The sequence below is a fragment of the Lupinus angustifolius genome, chromosome LG07 (genome assembly GCF_001865875.1).
Source record: "Lupinus angustifolius cultivar Tanjil chromosome LG07, LupAngTanjil_v1.0, whole genome shotgun sequence".
NCBI classification, from domain to species: Eukaryota; Viridiplantae; Streptophyta; class Magnoliopsida; order Fabales; family Fabaceae; genus Lupinus; species Lupinus angustifolius.
The window spans coordinates 5,882,510-5,898,885 of NC_032015.1; the positions used below are offsets into that span (position 1 = coordinate 5,882,510).

Sequence of the window (16,376 nt, forward strand, 5' to 3'; positions counted from 1 at the left end):
TGGAACATGTAGTTTACATATTACAAATGTCAAGTATGATATAACATGTTAAATGTAGTAATTTATATGATAAAGACTTAGTTGATTTTGTCGAATTTCCAATTTGAACCTTGAGGTAGTCCAATATATTGGAACCAAAAATCAATAGGAAAGAATTGGTCATGTCAAATGTTACTAAAATGCATCCCTTTCCTCATGAAGTTTGTTTCAAATCTATATATTGCAACAAAAAAATCAGGAAGATAAAATAAATGGTCAATTTAGAATACTTAACCTTTAGGTTTAGTGGAGAACATGAAAGTTACTTGGTAGAGTAAATATTTAGAATATCATTTACGGTTAACAATGAATTGTATGGTGGTAGTTAAACATATAGTTATAAACTTTTATTACATTAAATTGTTTAAACATGTATTTGAATTGACATAAAACATGCATATATATAAAATTATTGTATTATAACCAGGTACATATTCAAAGAGAAATTATATGAAAGACTCAAATCATACAGTAAAATATGGCAAAACTGACAATCATAAATATTAAATAGTAATAATATTCTTCATTGTAAAAAACACGAACCTATTTAGAATGATCAACAATAGTCATCAAAACTATGAACGAAAAGATAAATGTAGCTAATAACTCCATGAAATATTTATATGTGTAGATTGTCCCACTAATGACATATCTCATAACCAAGATGCAACAAATTGTTTGTAGGGCTATATATGTAGATAAAAAAAATATATATAAAGTCAACTAATATTAGAAATCATGAAAAATAAATTAAAAGCAGAGAAAAATACAGTCACAAAACATATGGAAGCACTAGAAAAATGAAACAAAAAATATGATTGGTCTTTACTCTTTAGTCCTCGAACAGTGGAATATTTGTGCACAATAACACATCTAAACATTGGAATCCAACTCTCTCTCTCTCTCTCTCTCTCTCTCCTTTCTCGTTCCTTTACTTTTCTTCAATAATCCAACAAATAACACTATATAGACTTGAAAATAATCACACATACCATCATCATCTTCAGAATTCTTAGGTGAGTTTGCTTCATTTTTTATATAGTTTACAGTACATGAGTAAAATTCATTATGCTCGTAGTGAATTCTATCCCTACTATGCCTAGGTGATTTTCAATTTTTGATCTTGTTGAGCTTGGATTATGTGCTTCTTATTCATTTGGGCATGTGGGAGTAACTGGGTTGGTGTCAAATTAGTATTTTTTTCTTCTTTTCAAAGGGTCGTGCTTTGACTTTTTAGCAATTCCTTTTTTGCGTGTCATTGTCTTGTTCAGTGAATTGGGCTTGTGGTTACACATGGTTGTGCCAAAATTTGCTTCTTCTGTGACACATGTTTGTGTATTCTGAGTTCATGCAATTTAGGTTCTTTGTTTTTTGTATTTTTTGTACCAGGTTTTGACTTGAACTCATTTCATGCTTTTCAAGGTTGCAATTTATGTTTTGTTTGGGATTAGTTTGTTGTAGTTTGCACTGTGTTTTTTCTTTGTGTTGTTTTACTTTCTATTAATTCTGAGAGTTAAGATGTTAGTTTGAAGTTCTATGTTTATTAAGGCTACCGTTTTGTTCTTCAATTTGTCATTTGTTTTGCCATTTTTTATATTTTGTTAGGCATCATAGAATTGAGGATATGATGGTGGCTATGATGTATAGGGGGGAGTAGAATTAGGGTTGGTGTTGAAAATGAGAAGGGAGCAAAAAGAGGGATGCCGAGCTTCGATTCTCAGTTACCCATTTCAAATGCAGGGTATATTTCCTTTATGCTGATTTTTTGTTGCAAATGTTGGTTTTGATTCATAGTTTTAGTTATTTATCATGTATTTCTTGCCTTTTTAGATTGAGATGTTTCTTAGGCCTTTAATTTCACATTAGGATTTAGGATGATACAAGGAATAAGCAGAACACTGATTTTTTTTTGTTAATCGGGGTTGTCTCTCTAGCGTTTTGAATAAGCCATAGATGCTAAAAGTTCTGTTATACTTCCCGGTTTGCTTGAATTTAACTAAATAAACTAGTGATGCTAAAATGGACTTATGCCCTTCTAATTGGAGCTAAATACCTTTCCTATATCTTATGAATGTGGGTTTCAATTCAAGATTGTAGGGACTATACCTAGAGATAATTTCAGCAAACCGCTTTGCTACTGCATTCACAATTTTAGCACAGTTGCCCTAGTTTAAAAGTATAAGCTTTCTGCTTCAGTTGGAAAGGCTGAACCAGGCTAACTGTTCCATTTCTAATTCCCTCTATGGGTATAATAGGTTCATTAGTTGACATGGGTATATTACGTTTCGAAATAGTAAATGTACTGCGACATGAGTGCCACTTATCTATACTTATTTTTATATTTATAAGAAGGTCCAGGATGATTCCTTTCATAAATATGGTAATAGATAGCTTATAAATCTAGATAAAATGAGTTTTAATAGAAACAGTCAAACATTACAGAACTGCTTGACGCATTCACATTTTAAAAAAAATTAATAAATAAATTGGTGCACTATTTAGTAGCTTAAAATACTGATGATATGACAAAAAATCTTATTAACTAAAAGGGCGGCTCAGTGCACGAGACTCCCACCTGGTAGGATCTAGGGATGGTAGATATGCACAGTCTTACCCTCGCAAACGAAGAGGCCATTTCCAGAATATGAACCCATGATCTCCAGGTCACAAGGCAAGCAACCTTAGCATTGCGCCGAGGCTCTCCCTCAACTTCTTATTAACTACTTTTCAAATATACTACCAATGCCTTATATGCATTTATAGAGCATGGAACATCCATAATCTTCCCTTCTACTAGTAGTCTAGTATTACCACCAGATGTGTATTTTAACATATTGACTGACTTGTGTTAGCATGGCTTTCAGCTATACAGAGCGGAGCACAATTGATTCTTTTCATGTTTCTGACTTTGGAGCATTTGATCAATCATATCGCATAGAGAATACTGTTAATCTGAGTAGAAGTAAGTACTCCTGTGAACCAGCATGGTGAAGTTTACATGTAACAAGCATATACAGGATATGTTGTATAATTATCAAATTATCTTTACAGAAACACTTTTTTTTATTTGTCTAAATGATGCTTAATTATAATTTAATTCAAAAAAGAGAAAAACTAGGGATATGTGCAACATCGCTCTTTGCAAGCTGTCAGTGCATAGCTACATGGCAAAATTTGCATTAAGAAAAAGAATAATTGCACTTGCACAGACATACCCGTTGCCTAATGTACATATGATATTGCTGCACAGACATTATTCATGTCTATCATCTTGCTCATTTTTTTTGAACTCTTGCTTACAAGTATAGACTTTTTTCTCCAGCTTTTAGTCTCTAATGAATTTTCCTGATATATGATTCAGATTCAACTTTTAATTCACTAAGTAGCCAATCGATTTTACCTGGTCCTGTTGATAAGGTGAGTTTTTAAAGTTATTTTCATCTGACGAACTTCCATATTTGGTAAATAAGGTGAATCTTAGCTGGCTTCTGGCTACAGTATGTCTTATTAGAACTTTTCTTTCTTTTTCTCTTTAATTTAGTTGACAACTTCACTTGATAAAAGCCCATTGACGAACCAAACAGAGCCTCATAGGTTGCAATTTCAGAAGGAAAAGGTTCAATCATCAAATCCTCTCACTATATTAATTGGTAATACTGAAAACTGGGAAGAGTCTGCCATGGCTGATGCCAGTCCTAGGACTGATATTTCTACAGATGCTGACACCGATGACAAGAATCAGCGGGTGATGTTTCTTTACCTTTCACGCTATTTTCTCCCACGTTGTTAATTTATAGTATCTAAATTCTCTAAAACCAGTCTAGGTGGAACTTGTCTGCAAGGATTCAACAGCATGATTGATCTAAATCTAAATAGTATCCAAACAAACTGCACGAACAGAAGTCTTTTTGTTTCTGTTCCTTAAATCAGTGTAGCATTGTTAGCAGATATTCTTGACAATCTAACATTTGATGCATGCTATATTCACAGTTTGATAGAAGTCAATCTCTTGCTGGTGTGGCTTCTGACTCCAGTGACAGATCAAAGGATAAAACAGATCAGAAGGTTGAGTATATTTTAAATTTTGTCGTGTGGGTAATATCTAAAATTATAAATGGTTTTTGTCACATGATGTTAACTTTTTTCTTTCATATTATTTCAGAGTCTCCGCAGACTTGCTCAGAATCGTGAGGCAGCAAGGAAAAGTCGTCTGAGAAAGAAAGTAGGAATCATATTTGCTTATTTTTTGGTTGATGTTTATATTTTGTTTCCCACGTAGTTATTGCTACATATCATAATAGCTTAAAGAAGTGAGTTATTTTTAGTTGGTATTTCCGTATATGGAAAGGAAATTGGATAGAGGATGTCTAATTTTTTTCACTGTTCCATATCACATGAGTTACCTGCTGTTTGAGTCCTAAATAAATTTGAAGTGCAATGTGAAGAATATAATTTTTTCTTGCCTTATTGTTATGATTTTGAATCATTAATAAAATTACCCTTTAAACATTGGATTATTCTATCCAGGTGATATGATGTAATTATCTAACTACCATAAGTATAAACATAAAATTTGATATTTTTGAACGTAAAAACTTTCTTCTCTTCCCTTTTTCTATGGTCTTCTAATTCCACCATCTCTGCTCATTATTAACACTGATTTTACCTTCTAACCTAGCTGGATTTTTAGATCAATGTTCTGTGTACCATGCTCAAATGCTCACTGATTCTTCTGGATTTGATGAAAATTGTTCTAAGAAACTGGTTCAGCCATGTGCTTTCTTTCCATACTTTTTTTAGCTGGCCTATGACAGTATGATATATGTGCTATTAACTATGGTTTCTATAACCTAGAGTACTGGAAATTTGTTTCCTTGGTTTTTGTAAGTTGGAAATGGGCATATTGACCAAAAAGGAATTCTGTTCGTAAAACTGAAATGAGACTTTCCACCTTTTGTCGTTATCTTTGTCTGCCAGCCTGCCAGGAAGCTACATCTTTCTTCCGTTAAATTAGTAAGCAGATAAATTTGTTTGTGTGTGTGGGGCGGGGGTGTTTAGCTTTGCGCTTGATGCTTCTTGGAAATAGAATTAGAAGTTGATGAGCTACTTTCTCCTTTAGCATTCTTCTGCTAGTTTTGTATTTTCCTGCATAGATAATTGCTAGGTAGTGTAATCCATTGATTCCCTTATGATGTTTTAAGCGTCTATATAGGTATAAGAAATAATTATGCTTACATTCTCCACTTGATTTTTTATGTAGGCTTATGTCCAACAGCTGGAAAGTAGTCGTTTGAAGCTGACCCAACTAGAGCAAGAGCTTCAGCGAGCTAGGCAGCAGGTGAGATTTAGTTAATTCTTGCAACTAGAGTGCCTCAATTCTCCCACCCTCTCTCTCTGTCCTTCTTCCTCTCGCTTGTTTTTGTATGAAACATTTCCTTGGAAGTCATGTTCAATTTTAATCCAAAATCTCTTTTTTTTTCTTTCTGCAGGGAGTCTTCATATCAAGCTCGGGTGATCAAGCACATTCAACGAGTGGAAATGGTATCTTGTTTCTAAAAAATGTTTCTCATTCTAATAGTTTTATTTTAAAATTATTTCTAAAAAATAGTAGTGTAATCAGTGTTTGTTGCGTTGTAACAAATTATTTCAGTAATCATTCAATTTCTCCACTCTTATGCTAGGTTATCCATAATCATTAATAAATTGTTTTACAGGGGCAATCCAATTTGATGCTGAATATGCAAGGTGGCTGGAAGAGCAGAATCGACAAATTAATGAGCTAAGAGCAGCTGTAAATTCTCATGCAAGTGATACTGAACTCCGCATGATTATTGATGTTATATTGGCACATTGTGATGATATTTTTAGGCTGAAAGGTATTGCAGCTAAGGTTGATGTTTTCCATTTATTATCCGGTATGTGGAAAACACCTGCCGAGAGGTGTTTTTTGTGGCTAGGTGGTTTTCGCTCATCTGAAGTCCTCAAGGTTAGCTTTTGATGATTCTTTTTTTCTGGTTCTCATGGTTTACTGAAAGATATAATGGGTTTTCCTGAGCACTACAATTTCCTTGTAACATAGAGTAATTTTCTCTTTTAAGATTCTGTGATTATTATCAGATAGATGCTATAGAGCCTGAGAGTTTTGAGAAATAGAAGTAAGAAAGTAATTATATACACAGCTAGGTTGGCTCGTTACATCTATATTTCTAGTCGTTGCCTTTTATTTAGAGGTGGCAAAAGTCCAATGACCGTCCAAATCCATGATAGATTAAGCTCATACAATCTGTCCATTTAAGTTAATAAATTTAAATGGATTTATAGGATCCAATCGATAGTTTTAATGTTGGATGCATTTGAGTCCATCCTAAATATCCAATGGGCATTCATTTTGATATCCAATGGATTGGATAGTCATCCAACCAAAAGATAAAACAATCACCTCCAACAAACACGGCGTTGTTTTTGTTAAATATGTGATTTAACATTTCTTTAATCCATTCCCTTAATGGTGTTGTCTCAAGAATCTGCTTGCAGGGGTAAAGTTGCGTATATCTACCCTCCCCCGATTAAGTGGAAGCCTTGTGTACTGGACTGCCTTTTATTTCCCCCCTAGAACCTGGCATTCCTTTTTATCTTTCAAGTTCAATGAACATGCTAATTTCATTACTTGATACATATCCAAGAATAGAACCAAGTTTTTCATAATCACGATATAACCAAGCTTTTCATAATCACGATATAACCAAGTTTTTATTCCCCAAGGTGTCGAGTCATTTTATAATTTCTTTACCTATGACTGTTTGTGGTTGCAGCTTCTGATAAATCAATTGGAACCTCTCACGGAACAGCAGGTGGCAGATATCACCAACTTGCAGGAATCATCACAACAAGCAGAAGATGCATTATCTCAGGGAATGGATGCATTGCAACAGTCCCTTGCCGAGACATTGTCTAGTGGATCACAGAACTCATCAGGTTCATCAGGGAATGTGGCAAATTACATGGGTCAAATGGCAATGGCCATGGGTAAGCTCGGGACACTTGAAGGGTTTGTTCGACAGGTAAAATTTCCTTACTAACTAGTATGCAATTACTTTGCTACACCTTTTGTGAATAGTTGAAGAATCATTTAGTTCAACCTTCAATTCCTAATATATAACTTGAACTGATAATAACTTTCTTACTAGACTACAGTTGAATTTTCATCTACATGTGTCATGTGCGACCAAGTATAAAGCACTTATACTACAAAATGATTGATCGGTTACTTCAATATATTTTAAGTTACTTTTTCTTTATGTCTTTCAATTATTTTAGATTTTTTTCGTATCGATGTATTAGTATTGTGTTGTATCTGAATCCATGCTTCATTGTCACCTAGATTTGACATCCATAGTGCCAGTTTTTTGGTTTTATCTGAGTTCATGTCCATTTAGCTTCATGAACCACTTGTCGACTTCTGCAAGGATCATTTGCATGCCATGTCCAACAAATTTTGGTTCAATTTAGTTACCATGTTATGTCATTTTATTTACCCCTCCCTGCTTATAAAAGGGACCAAGAAAACTTTCTTGTAAACAACATTTCATGTCAATTTGTTTATGTAAATGTCTTACTGCATTTCTATGGTAATTAGGCTGACAATCTGCGCCAGCAAACTCTCCAGCAAATGCACCGTATACTGACAACACGCCAATCAGCTCGTGCTCTCCTTGCAATACATGACTATTTTTCGCGGCTACGTGCTCTCAGCTCGCTCTGGCTTGCCCGCCCAAGAGACTGACGAGTGTGGTAAATAGTCCATTAAAAAGTAATTTAATTGGTCCTTCACCATCAATGCTTGATCATTGTAGGCTTTTACTGTTAAAAAGTTTTCTTGTGTTGTATTGTAGTCTTTGTATCACACTGATATTAGTGTTTCATCGAGTCAGTCTAGAAATCGAATTGGTAAGAAGCAGGGTGATTATATTGTCGATTGTAATTGTTGCTGAAGGGTTTTTGTTTCATACGGGATATATGATCAGTTTTAATGGCTGTTTGTGTCGTCATAGTTTTCCCCTTGATCTGAGTTTATAGAACTTCTTAGTTGACAAAATTTGCTGATTAACCACTTTTTCTCTTAATTCAACATTTTTGACTTAGCATATGCTTGTTAATTACATCATGGAAACAAGCTCTTAAGGCTGCATACACTCCACAAATCTCATTAGGAAGCCTCATGCACTATACCTCCTTTTCTGCTTGTTCATTACATTATTCTTTCGTTGTGATGGTGAAATGCTAAGTGCAAGTTTGTTTTTGTGGTGGAATAGACTCAGCACTTTCTAGCAAAGGGTACAAAATCAAGCTTTTGCCCAAATGCGTAATTGACAGCAGCAAACATGTCCAACCAAATATGCCATAAGTAACATGTTATGATTTATATCAGAAGTTGCACATAACCTTCTACAGATCTATAATATATCTTATGATAGAAAGGGAGAAAATTGTTATTAATTATAGCTTATTATTAATACTGGGAAATTATACAAGAGTAGGAGGAGCTGCATTACTTGAAGGAGGGTCAAAGTCTGTAAGAGACAACATTGTAGATGTATAGATAGAAGATATTTTCCATGTAATTAGACTACGGTGGTACAAGACAAAAATGAGATGTGGTCAGTTATATGAATCAAACATATGTTCTATCGTAAATTATTTTTGCAACATTCTTATATCTATTACATTAAGTTCATTCATGTATAACAATGCAGTTATTATAGTTTCAACCCTTTTTTACCCACGGTAAATTTACAACCCTCATCAAAGTATGAAACTTAACACAGGTCTTCTGGTTTTGTCCCAATCAGAAATGGCAGTCAAACTTATATCTAGTTAGTCTTGGGGACTCTCAGTTCCAAAACTCCCATCAATGAATAACTTGCAGATCTTAAAGGCAAAAACTATAGGGAAATGAAATGTCAGAATGTACACTAAACAGCTAGTAGAACCAGCATATTGTAGTGACCTAATATCATGCCATCACTCACTACGCATTTTCTCTAACATGCTATCCAATTACTATTTGCAATGTATGCCAATATTTAAAGCAGAATGCACATGTGCTAATAAGCAAAAATCACTTTCTTAAATTAAGCCATGAAAAAATAGTACAGCAGTTTGATCTGAAACCAAATGACTTCACCAGTAGTATTGATCTTATCCCAGTATTGACATGCAAAACTGTCAGTTATTCTTTATTTGAACAAATAGTGAACTCTTGACCAAACTTCAAAAGTAATTGGTGTCATAGAAATTCTTTAGAAAAGTAGAGGTGCCCAGGTTTTTTATGCCCAATTCTTCCTGCTCAAACGCCCTGCGACCTACAACGTACTGGCCAATAATATGATGCCTCTGCTTTGAATGCTCCACAACATTCCTCAGCTCTTCCATCCCCTTGAAGAGAAGCATATCAATCACCTGGATGTCCACAAATATTTAGTGATAATGATAATGATAAAGCCACGTTTCAGAGATAAAATCATTTTATCTTTACTGAAGCATCATATCGAAGACATAATGGAATGTATTTACTGGCCTTGATGCATTAAATCTATGACATAATGAACCACATTCGAATGAATACTACATAAGGCTTCTTTTGCATGACGGGGAAGAGGCTTTGCACCCAAGCACCAAAAAACAACAAATTCATGCTTAGAAGTTTCATCATGTCTAGGGACCAAAGGAAGAACCAGAAAAGTCTTCAGACAATCTCAGAATATTACAGAAAATGTACAAGTAATTTTTTTAAAAAGATATATATGGTCACCTACAAAAACACAACTACAATTAGCAGAAGTATATGATTGTTTAACAACCACTAATACACACACTGTTGACATGGGCTTGAAAATATTTAGTACGATTGAATCAACTTATTCTCTTGTTGTTCAAAATTTGGTCCCTTGTTGCAACCAGGAAAACCCAAAATTTGGTGCAGTGCACAAAATTTGGAAGCTTAATTAAATTATAGATAGTAAAACAATGCCTATCTTTTCCATATCATTCTATCATGACATAGATAAATTTAAAACCATAATACATCACCTTACTGAAGTTTGACAAAGTGACATCAGATAAAAGATATTGCCGGCTATATGATACTGTGTATAATGTAAATTATACTTCTACTCTTAAAAATGAAAAACAATTCTAAAGTGAGTGTGTGTCAAGTGAGCAAAGTAAGAGTATATCCACCCTTAATTTAGTCTAAAATGCATTAAAATCTTAACCCAGTAATTATCTAAGGATGGAAACACCCATGCTCACTTTACAAATAAGTTCACTTTAGAGGAGCCTCACCCCTTACATACTATGCCACTAAATTCCAAGACTAGTAAATCCTAAATACCAAATTGATGAATTGTGAATTTGTGACAAACTATTAGAAGAAGGATTTCACAAGCTTGACTACTCAATGTAAACTTTATGTATTTTCCAAGTGTTTTATCAACAAATAAGCCAATATATAAATAAAGTAAAAAGCAATGGCACTATAAAAAAAATCTATGGGTTCAAATGCCTGCTGAATGCTGATACTGTGCCGAAAAATGTCCTTAGTTAGTACAATTCACTCTCACTAAACAAATACAATAACTAAAGAACACTAAATAATCTAAACAAGACTATTCATTCATACAGGATGTTTTAAACCCCAGAAACCAAACACATAGCTTCGAAGAAGTATGTTAAATTTTTTTGCTCCCTGCACTAGTTATCTAAAATATTTAGCAGAATATCCATTCAAACCACTGAATAAACTTCCTTCAGTGATTTTCTAAAGCTATTTTCTCTTGATACTTTAATCAAGCATGCTAGTCACACTGAACCTCGAGCAATCCAAAATGAGCCAGAAACACCCATTCAAGGGAGTGGAGCCTTCCCCAATGCCTTATGTTTCCATTAACAAAACTCTAACATACGAAAATTCCTTGCCACTAAGAGAGGCATTGGTTCAAAATCCAATTTGAAGGAATGAAATAGATTCTTCATTTAAGAATTGATACTCGTTTGTTTAATCTTAAAAAGGTGATTTTGTGATTTTATTAGAAATTGAAAAGTATAGCTTCTACCCCAAATAATATAAATGATTTTGTCAAAAGCCTAATCAAATCACTTTGTTGTAAGAAAAAGCTTTAACAAACTAACCCTTAATTTGCACCAAAATTAGAACAATAACTAAAAAATTGATATCGCAAATCAACACCATAATAAATAAATAAAATCAATTTTTGAAAATGCCCCAACGTAGAGAATCAATAATAAAAACGAAATTGCAATTGGAATAGGAAAAAACGGGTTAACCTTAGGGTCGGTGACGTGGGTGTTCTTTCGGATCTGAGTGGAGATAAAAGAACGAAGGTCGGAGACGGTAACGACGTCGTATAGGTTATACATGTCCATAACAGTGGGTAATGATCTGCAAGCTTCTCTGAAGAATTCGAAGAGTCGGTGCCTCGCTTCTTCCAAACTCGCTGAGTTCGGAGGCACCTTCACGTTCCTAAGAGCAGTACTCGCCATTTCTCGATAATAACTCACTGAGTCACCACACACCAACTCGGACGAAAGTGTTGTTTGTGAATTGTTATGATAGATGTGCTAGAGAGAAATAGAAGAAGTGGTTCTTGGGAACACCACCCGCACGGTGTCGTTTCATTCATAGGTTTGGTCCACGTACAGGGTCCCACATGCGTTTTTCATGGTAAAACTATTTTGTCATAATTTGATATTTTTTTTTTAAGAGTATAATATTAATCCAATATTTATATAATTAATATATTACTTATTATTCATTTTATTTTTTATGAAAAATCAATGCTGATTAAGTATGAATAATGCAATAATAAGTATGTATATTTTTTTTTTCTTATCTATTAAATAATAATATGATTGAATACTATTGCTAAAAGATAAATGAGTAACAAATTTTCTTTGGTTCAAGAAAAAAAATTATTTTAAATATCATATCTCTAAAGACCTAATTGTTAAGTAGGACCAAACATTTAGTTATGCTGGATAACTCTACATGCGTAGTGATAAAATGAGTGACATATCTAAATGGATAATTTTTTAGTTTATTTACTTAATTTTATGGTATCAATTTGATAGTGAAAGTCTGTAATAATGTAATTTAATTATAAATAATTAAATTGTTACAATATTTGATTTCATAATAAATAATTAAAGTCTTTGATGCCACTCTTCAAAAACTTTCTAAGATAAATAAATTTATAACGAAATTTGATGTATAATAAAATACATGTGTAATAACATCAATTCTCAAACGGGTGCTTACAAACTCACATTATCTATTCTTATATTTTTAATTAGATACATAAAACTAATATTTGTTTGTAAAGCTACTACAAGTCATTAAGTGCAAGTGTTTGAGTTGGGTTCAATTGAAATGAGCTTGAGTTTCTTGATCTTAGGTTTGTTATCTAGATTTATGCGTTAAAAATATATATTATCAAGTCACTTATACAGCCTCACCAAACCAAGAGAAATTAATCTGCAGTTCATAAATTTACTAGACATGATAGTATAATTGTGTAAGCACATGGATTTGAAGTCGACATTTACACAATTTCTCCTCCCCCCTAAAAAAGGACAAACTACTCTAATATACATTTTGTTTAATGTACATCAATCTAATAAATTGAAAATTACAAATGATTGAAGTCATTATATTCAACACATTTATCTCTACAGTCTAATGACATTGCATGTCAGAGAAGGTTTCACAACAAGTAAAGAATAAACTTGCCCTATTTGCAACTCTCCCGCACTGGTATCCAATGAATTGGCAGATTAAAAAAGACAACAATATTTTATTTATTTATTTTCTTCATTTTGTAAGAATTCATATCTGGGCTTTATTTCCCTCCTAGTGTACCGAACAGAACCTTATGTCCCTTCGAAAAACCAAAACAAAACCTATGAACATGTCGCTACAGCAAGCTTATTGGCTACTAAAGCCTATGTTAAAAACCTATCCTACATACAGTTAAGCTTAGTAGGACACATTAATTTCTTCAAAGTTCACACTCTTTTCATTCACCTCCAAAACTTGTTGTATAGGACTATCAACAATTTTAAAGAAATAAAAAAGACAGCAAATATTATCATTACCAACATCATCAATAAACTATATGCCATGCCACTACTCCATTCTCTATCTCCCACATATAACTGAATTTAAGAACTTCCGCTTAGTAGGCATTTGATGGGATGGAAATTCTATCATCATTAAAAAGGAAGCAACATAGTAAGATCATATTCCACTAATCCTGAGCTATCAAGCCGTTCTGTTCCATTCAACTGTCCCGTGATAAAAAATCACGACAAAATTCTAGTGCAACAATAATGAAGCCTTAATCCCACAAAAATGTTAAGTTTCAAGGGCTAGAAAATAAGATCTTGCATAGCCCACATCTGGATATTAATTAAAGTTGCTAGAGGATTCAATCGATTGTTTTGCTTAAGAGAACTATTATTTGTTAGAGAAGTTACATTAAAATTTACATTTCACCGCATTCAGCAATGATGCAAGCTAATTTTGGCCGATTATTGGGTCCAGTTGCCACATTCTCAATCTTTCTGACAACCAAAAGACCATCTCCAAGCACTCTCTGCATGAGAGGAAGACAGGTCAATATACAATACATCCAAAATTTAGAGAAAAAAAGATGACAGTAAAGTTTCCAACATGGCCACTCTAATTTTAAGGTATGCAAACACATAGTTTGAAATTTGAATCATAATGAATATATGGAATAGAAGATATTAAAGCATACCCCAAAAACAACATGTTTGTTGTCAAGCCAGTCACATTTTGCACAAGTGAGGAAAAACTACAAGAAAGAATAGAATATTCATCAGCTTACCAGATTAATATTACCATTAAGAAAATGAAAGAGAGAGAGAGTGACCATTAAAAATTTACCTGACAACCATTAGTATCTAGTCCACTATTTGCCTGTAGAATAGACAAACTGGTCTTAAGTCATCTTTATATTGAAATAAGTGAAAGCATAATGTAGCCATACAAATTGAATCGACTGATGACATAATTGGTTTAGCAAAAAAACAACAACAACATGGTTTCAAAGCATTCAGGACGTAAGATTATTGTAAGTTAACCTCTAAATTTGTGTATATATACAGTCAATTAGTGCACTGAATAAGGAAGTAAGGAACTGTTTCAACTTTCAAGATTTGATTACTATTGTGATATGACTAATTGATCAATGCATTGATCTTGGAACTATTTCAGGAATTGATTACCATTTCAAACTTATGAAGGTTGAAACATAAAACACATACCATCGATAGAAGACCAGGGCCAGTGTGTTTGGCAATAAAATTTTCATCATCAAACTTGTGTCCATAGATGGAAACACATCCACTACCATCACCCTGCCAAAGAAAATTAGTAATAATGTCATGAGAAAACATGATCCAGTTCTACATTGGTCCTCCTGAATGTCAAAATGACCACCTGCTCTTGCATGGTATATGTAAAAACAGATAAAATCAAATATTATACTGCCCAGAGTAGTACCTTTACAAAATCACCAGCCTGAATCATAAAATCCTTAATCACCCTATGAAATTGACAACCCTTGTAACCGACGGGTAGTCCCGCTTTCCTGACAACAAAATCAGATCATAAAAGGTATTGGTTTAACTTGTTTACCAAAAGGCATAGACATAAGGTTCTGAACTGGTTTTAGTATTCAATAAGAGCGTCGAAAAGTAGACCAGTAGAAATAAAAATATAACACCCATTAGAAGGTTGTCAAATGTTCAGAACCCACCCAAGACCAGATTAGATGGGGAGGAAATGTAAAATATCGGAACTTAACATAGAACAGAAGATTCTACATGAGATATAAAATTATGTTCAAGTACACACAAAAACAAAATTACACATAAATAAGCACAAGGCCTTTGAAGTCACAACTGCCATTTTTAAAAGCTTTAATTTAGAATACATAATGTATCTTGTACTTTTCGTTTTTACTTTTCTTGTTGGATGTTCATTCTTAGCAGATACTTTGTACTCATTCAATATTTTAATTAGAATGATAATTATAAAAGAGGGGATGAGGCATGTTAGGAAGTAAGTCTCACGTTGGCTACCCCCTTTCTCTTAGGCATAGTTTAAATACCAGTTGGCCCACTCATCTAATTGTCAATTGGCTTTGAGATGGAACCATAACGACAATACTAAACACCACAGGCTTATCCTCATTAAACTTTTACAATTTAAATCAGGAAATGGCAGGAAATGGCAGGAAATCATTTGCCAATTCAAAGATCAAAATATAGAATCTTATATAGCCATTTCGCAGTATAGAAATGATAACGGTTCAGTGGGCTTCAATAAAAAAACAAAACACAGTGATAGATCAAAACCAACACACCTATCATAAACCGAAATGATTTAGAAAATAATAAATATAAAGAGAGAAGAAAAAACCACAATAGAATGTTGAGCAGCAGATTGAAAAAGATAGTTTCAGTACCTGTACTCCCCTGTGCAGAACTGCCTGCAAAATAAGAAAAGCCAAATTCATCACTCTAGTGCAATGCAATCATAAAACACCCGCATTTAATTGAACATAAAATCCAAAACGTACACCGTTCTATGAGTACAACTACGTTCAAATCATGCATTGCATTTATTTATAAACATGTTTTTCATAGTCATCGACATGTAGCTGAGCAAACCTAACTATGTGTGTTTATGCTATACATAATCGCTCCCAAAAAATGCTCGGTATTCCAATTTCCAGTGTTCAGTTCCAATTTCAAAGGTAAAGGTATCTTTGTTTGTATGAGTGATAGAAAATATAATAAAAGAAGGTGTAGTTAGGTTATGGTACCTGAAATTCTCAGCGGTTTTGGGGGCAATATCAGCGAATAGCTCCATCTTGATTCGACCGGCAGGGATGTTGCCGATGGTGACATCGAAGAAGACGATTGGGTTCTTAGGGTTTGGAGGACGCACGTGCCACTCCACACTCGTGTTCGTGTTAGAAGAACCCATTCCAATTCAAATAACTAACTTACTCAACCTTCCACTCACTCACTGTCTCACTGCTCTTATATACACCTCTTCCAACTTCCCCTTTTTGAAGGTTACAATTTTTTAGGGGAAATGATTTTCAAATTTTACCATTTTATCTTTGAATTCAGGACTATAAGATAACAGAGGTATTAAAAAAACTAAAAAAGCATGGAAAAAAAATATATGCACTTACAATAATTTTTTACACTATTATTATTAT

At 33.6% G+C, this 16,376-nt stretch overlaps 3 protein-coding genes across 5 annotated transcripts; 1 reads left to right on the plus strand and 2 right to left on the minus strand.

Moving 5' to 3' along the window:
- LOC109352009 (transcription factor TGA6-like) lies at positions 891 to 8,089 on the plus strand. Of its 2 annotated transcripts, none has more exons than XM_019593769.1 (11): positions 891 to 1,055; positions 1,645 to 1,780; positions 3,401 to 3,456; positions 3,581 to 3,784; positions 4,030 to 4,104; positions 4,202 to 4,261; positions 5,300 to 5,377; positions 5,529 to 5,580; positions 5,754 to 6,025; positions 6,852 to 7,100; positions 7,676 to 8,089. In XM_019593769.1, the coding sequence occupies exons 2-11, from the start codon at positions 1,717 to 1,719 to the stop codon at positions 7,820 to 7,822; spliced, it is 1,257 nt and encodes a 418-aa protein (XP_019449314.1). In that variant the 5' UTR covers positions 891 to 1,055; positions 1,645 to 1,716; the 3' UTR covers positions 7,823 to 8,089. The 2 variants fall into 2 exon arrangements, with proteins under 2 accessions (XP_019449314.1, XP_019449313.1); XM_019593768.1 differs by lacking the exon at positions 891 to 1,055 and adding an exon at positions 2,904 to 3,001 and having other exon boundaries at positions 1,652 to 1,780.
- On the minus strand, positions 9,145 to 11,742 carry LOC109352011 (NADH dehydrogenase [ubiquinone] 1 alpha subcomplex subunit 6-like). The gene is made up of 2 exons (XM_019593771.1): positions 11,386 to 11,742; positions 9,145 to 9,498 (listed from the first exon to the last, which is right to left on the minus strand). The coding sequence occupies exons 1-2, from the start codon at positions 11,599 to 11,601 to the stop codon at positions 9,310 to 9,312; spliced, it is 405 nt and encodes a 134-aa protein (XP_019449316.1). The 5' UTR covers positions 11,602 to 11,742; the 3' UTR covers positions 9,145 to 9,309.
- Positions 13,330 to 16,209, minus strand: LOC109352226 (peptidyl-prolyl cis-trans isomerase CYP22). 2 transcript variants are annotated; one of them, XM_019594107.1, is made up of 8 exons: positions 15,972 to 16,209; positions 15,612 to 15,635; positions 14,645 to 14,732; positions 14,407 to 14,499; positions 14,027 to 14,059; positions 13,878 to 13,934; positions 13,569 to 13,712; positions 13,330 to 13,535 (listed from the first exon to the last, which is right to left on the minus strand). In XM_019594107.1, exons 1-7 carry the CDS (start codon positions 16,133 to 16,135, stop codon positions 13,602 to 13,604), a joined length of 570 nt encoding a protein of 189 aa, XP_019449652.1. In that variant the 5' UTR covers positions 16,136 to 16,209; the 3' UTR covers positions 13,330 to 13,535; positions 13,569 to 13,601. The 2 variants fall into 2 exon arrangements, with proteins under 2 accessions (XP_019449652.1, XP_019449651.1); XM_019594106.1 differs by having other exon boundaries at positions 13,337 to 13,712.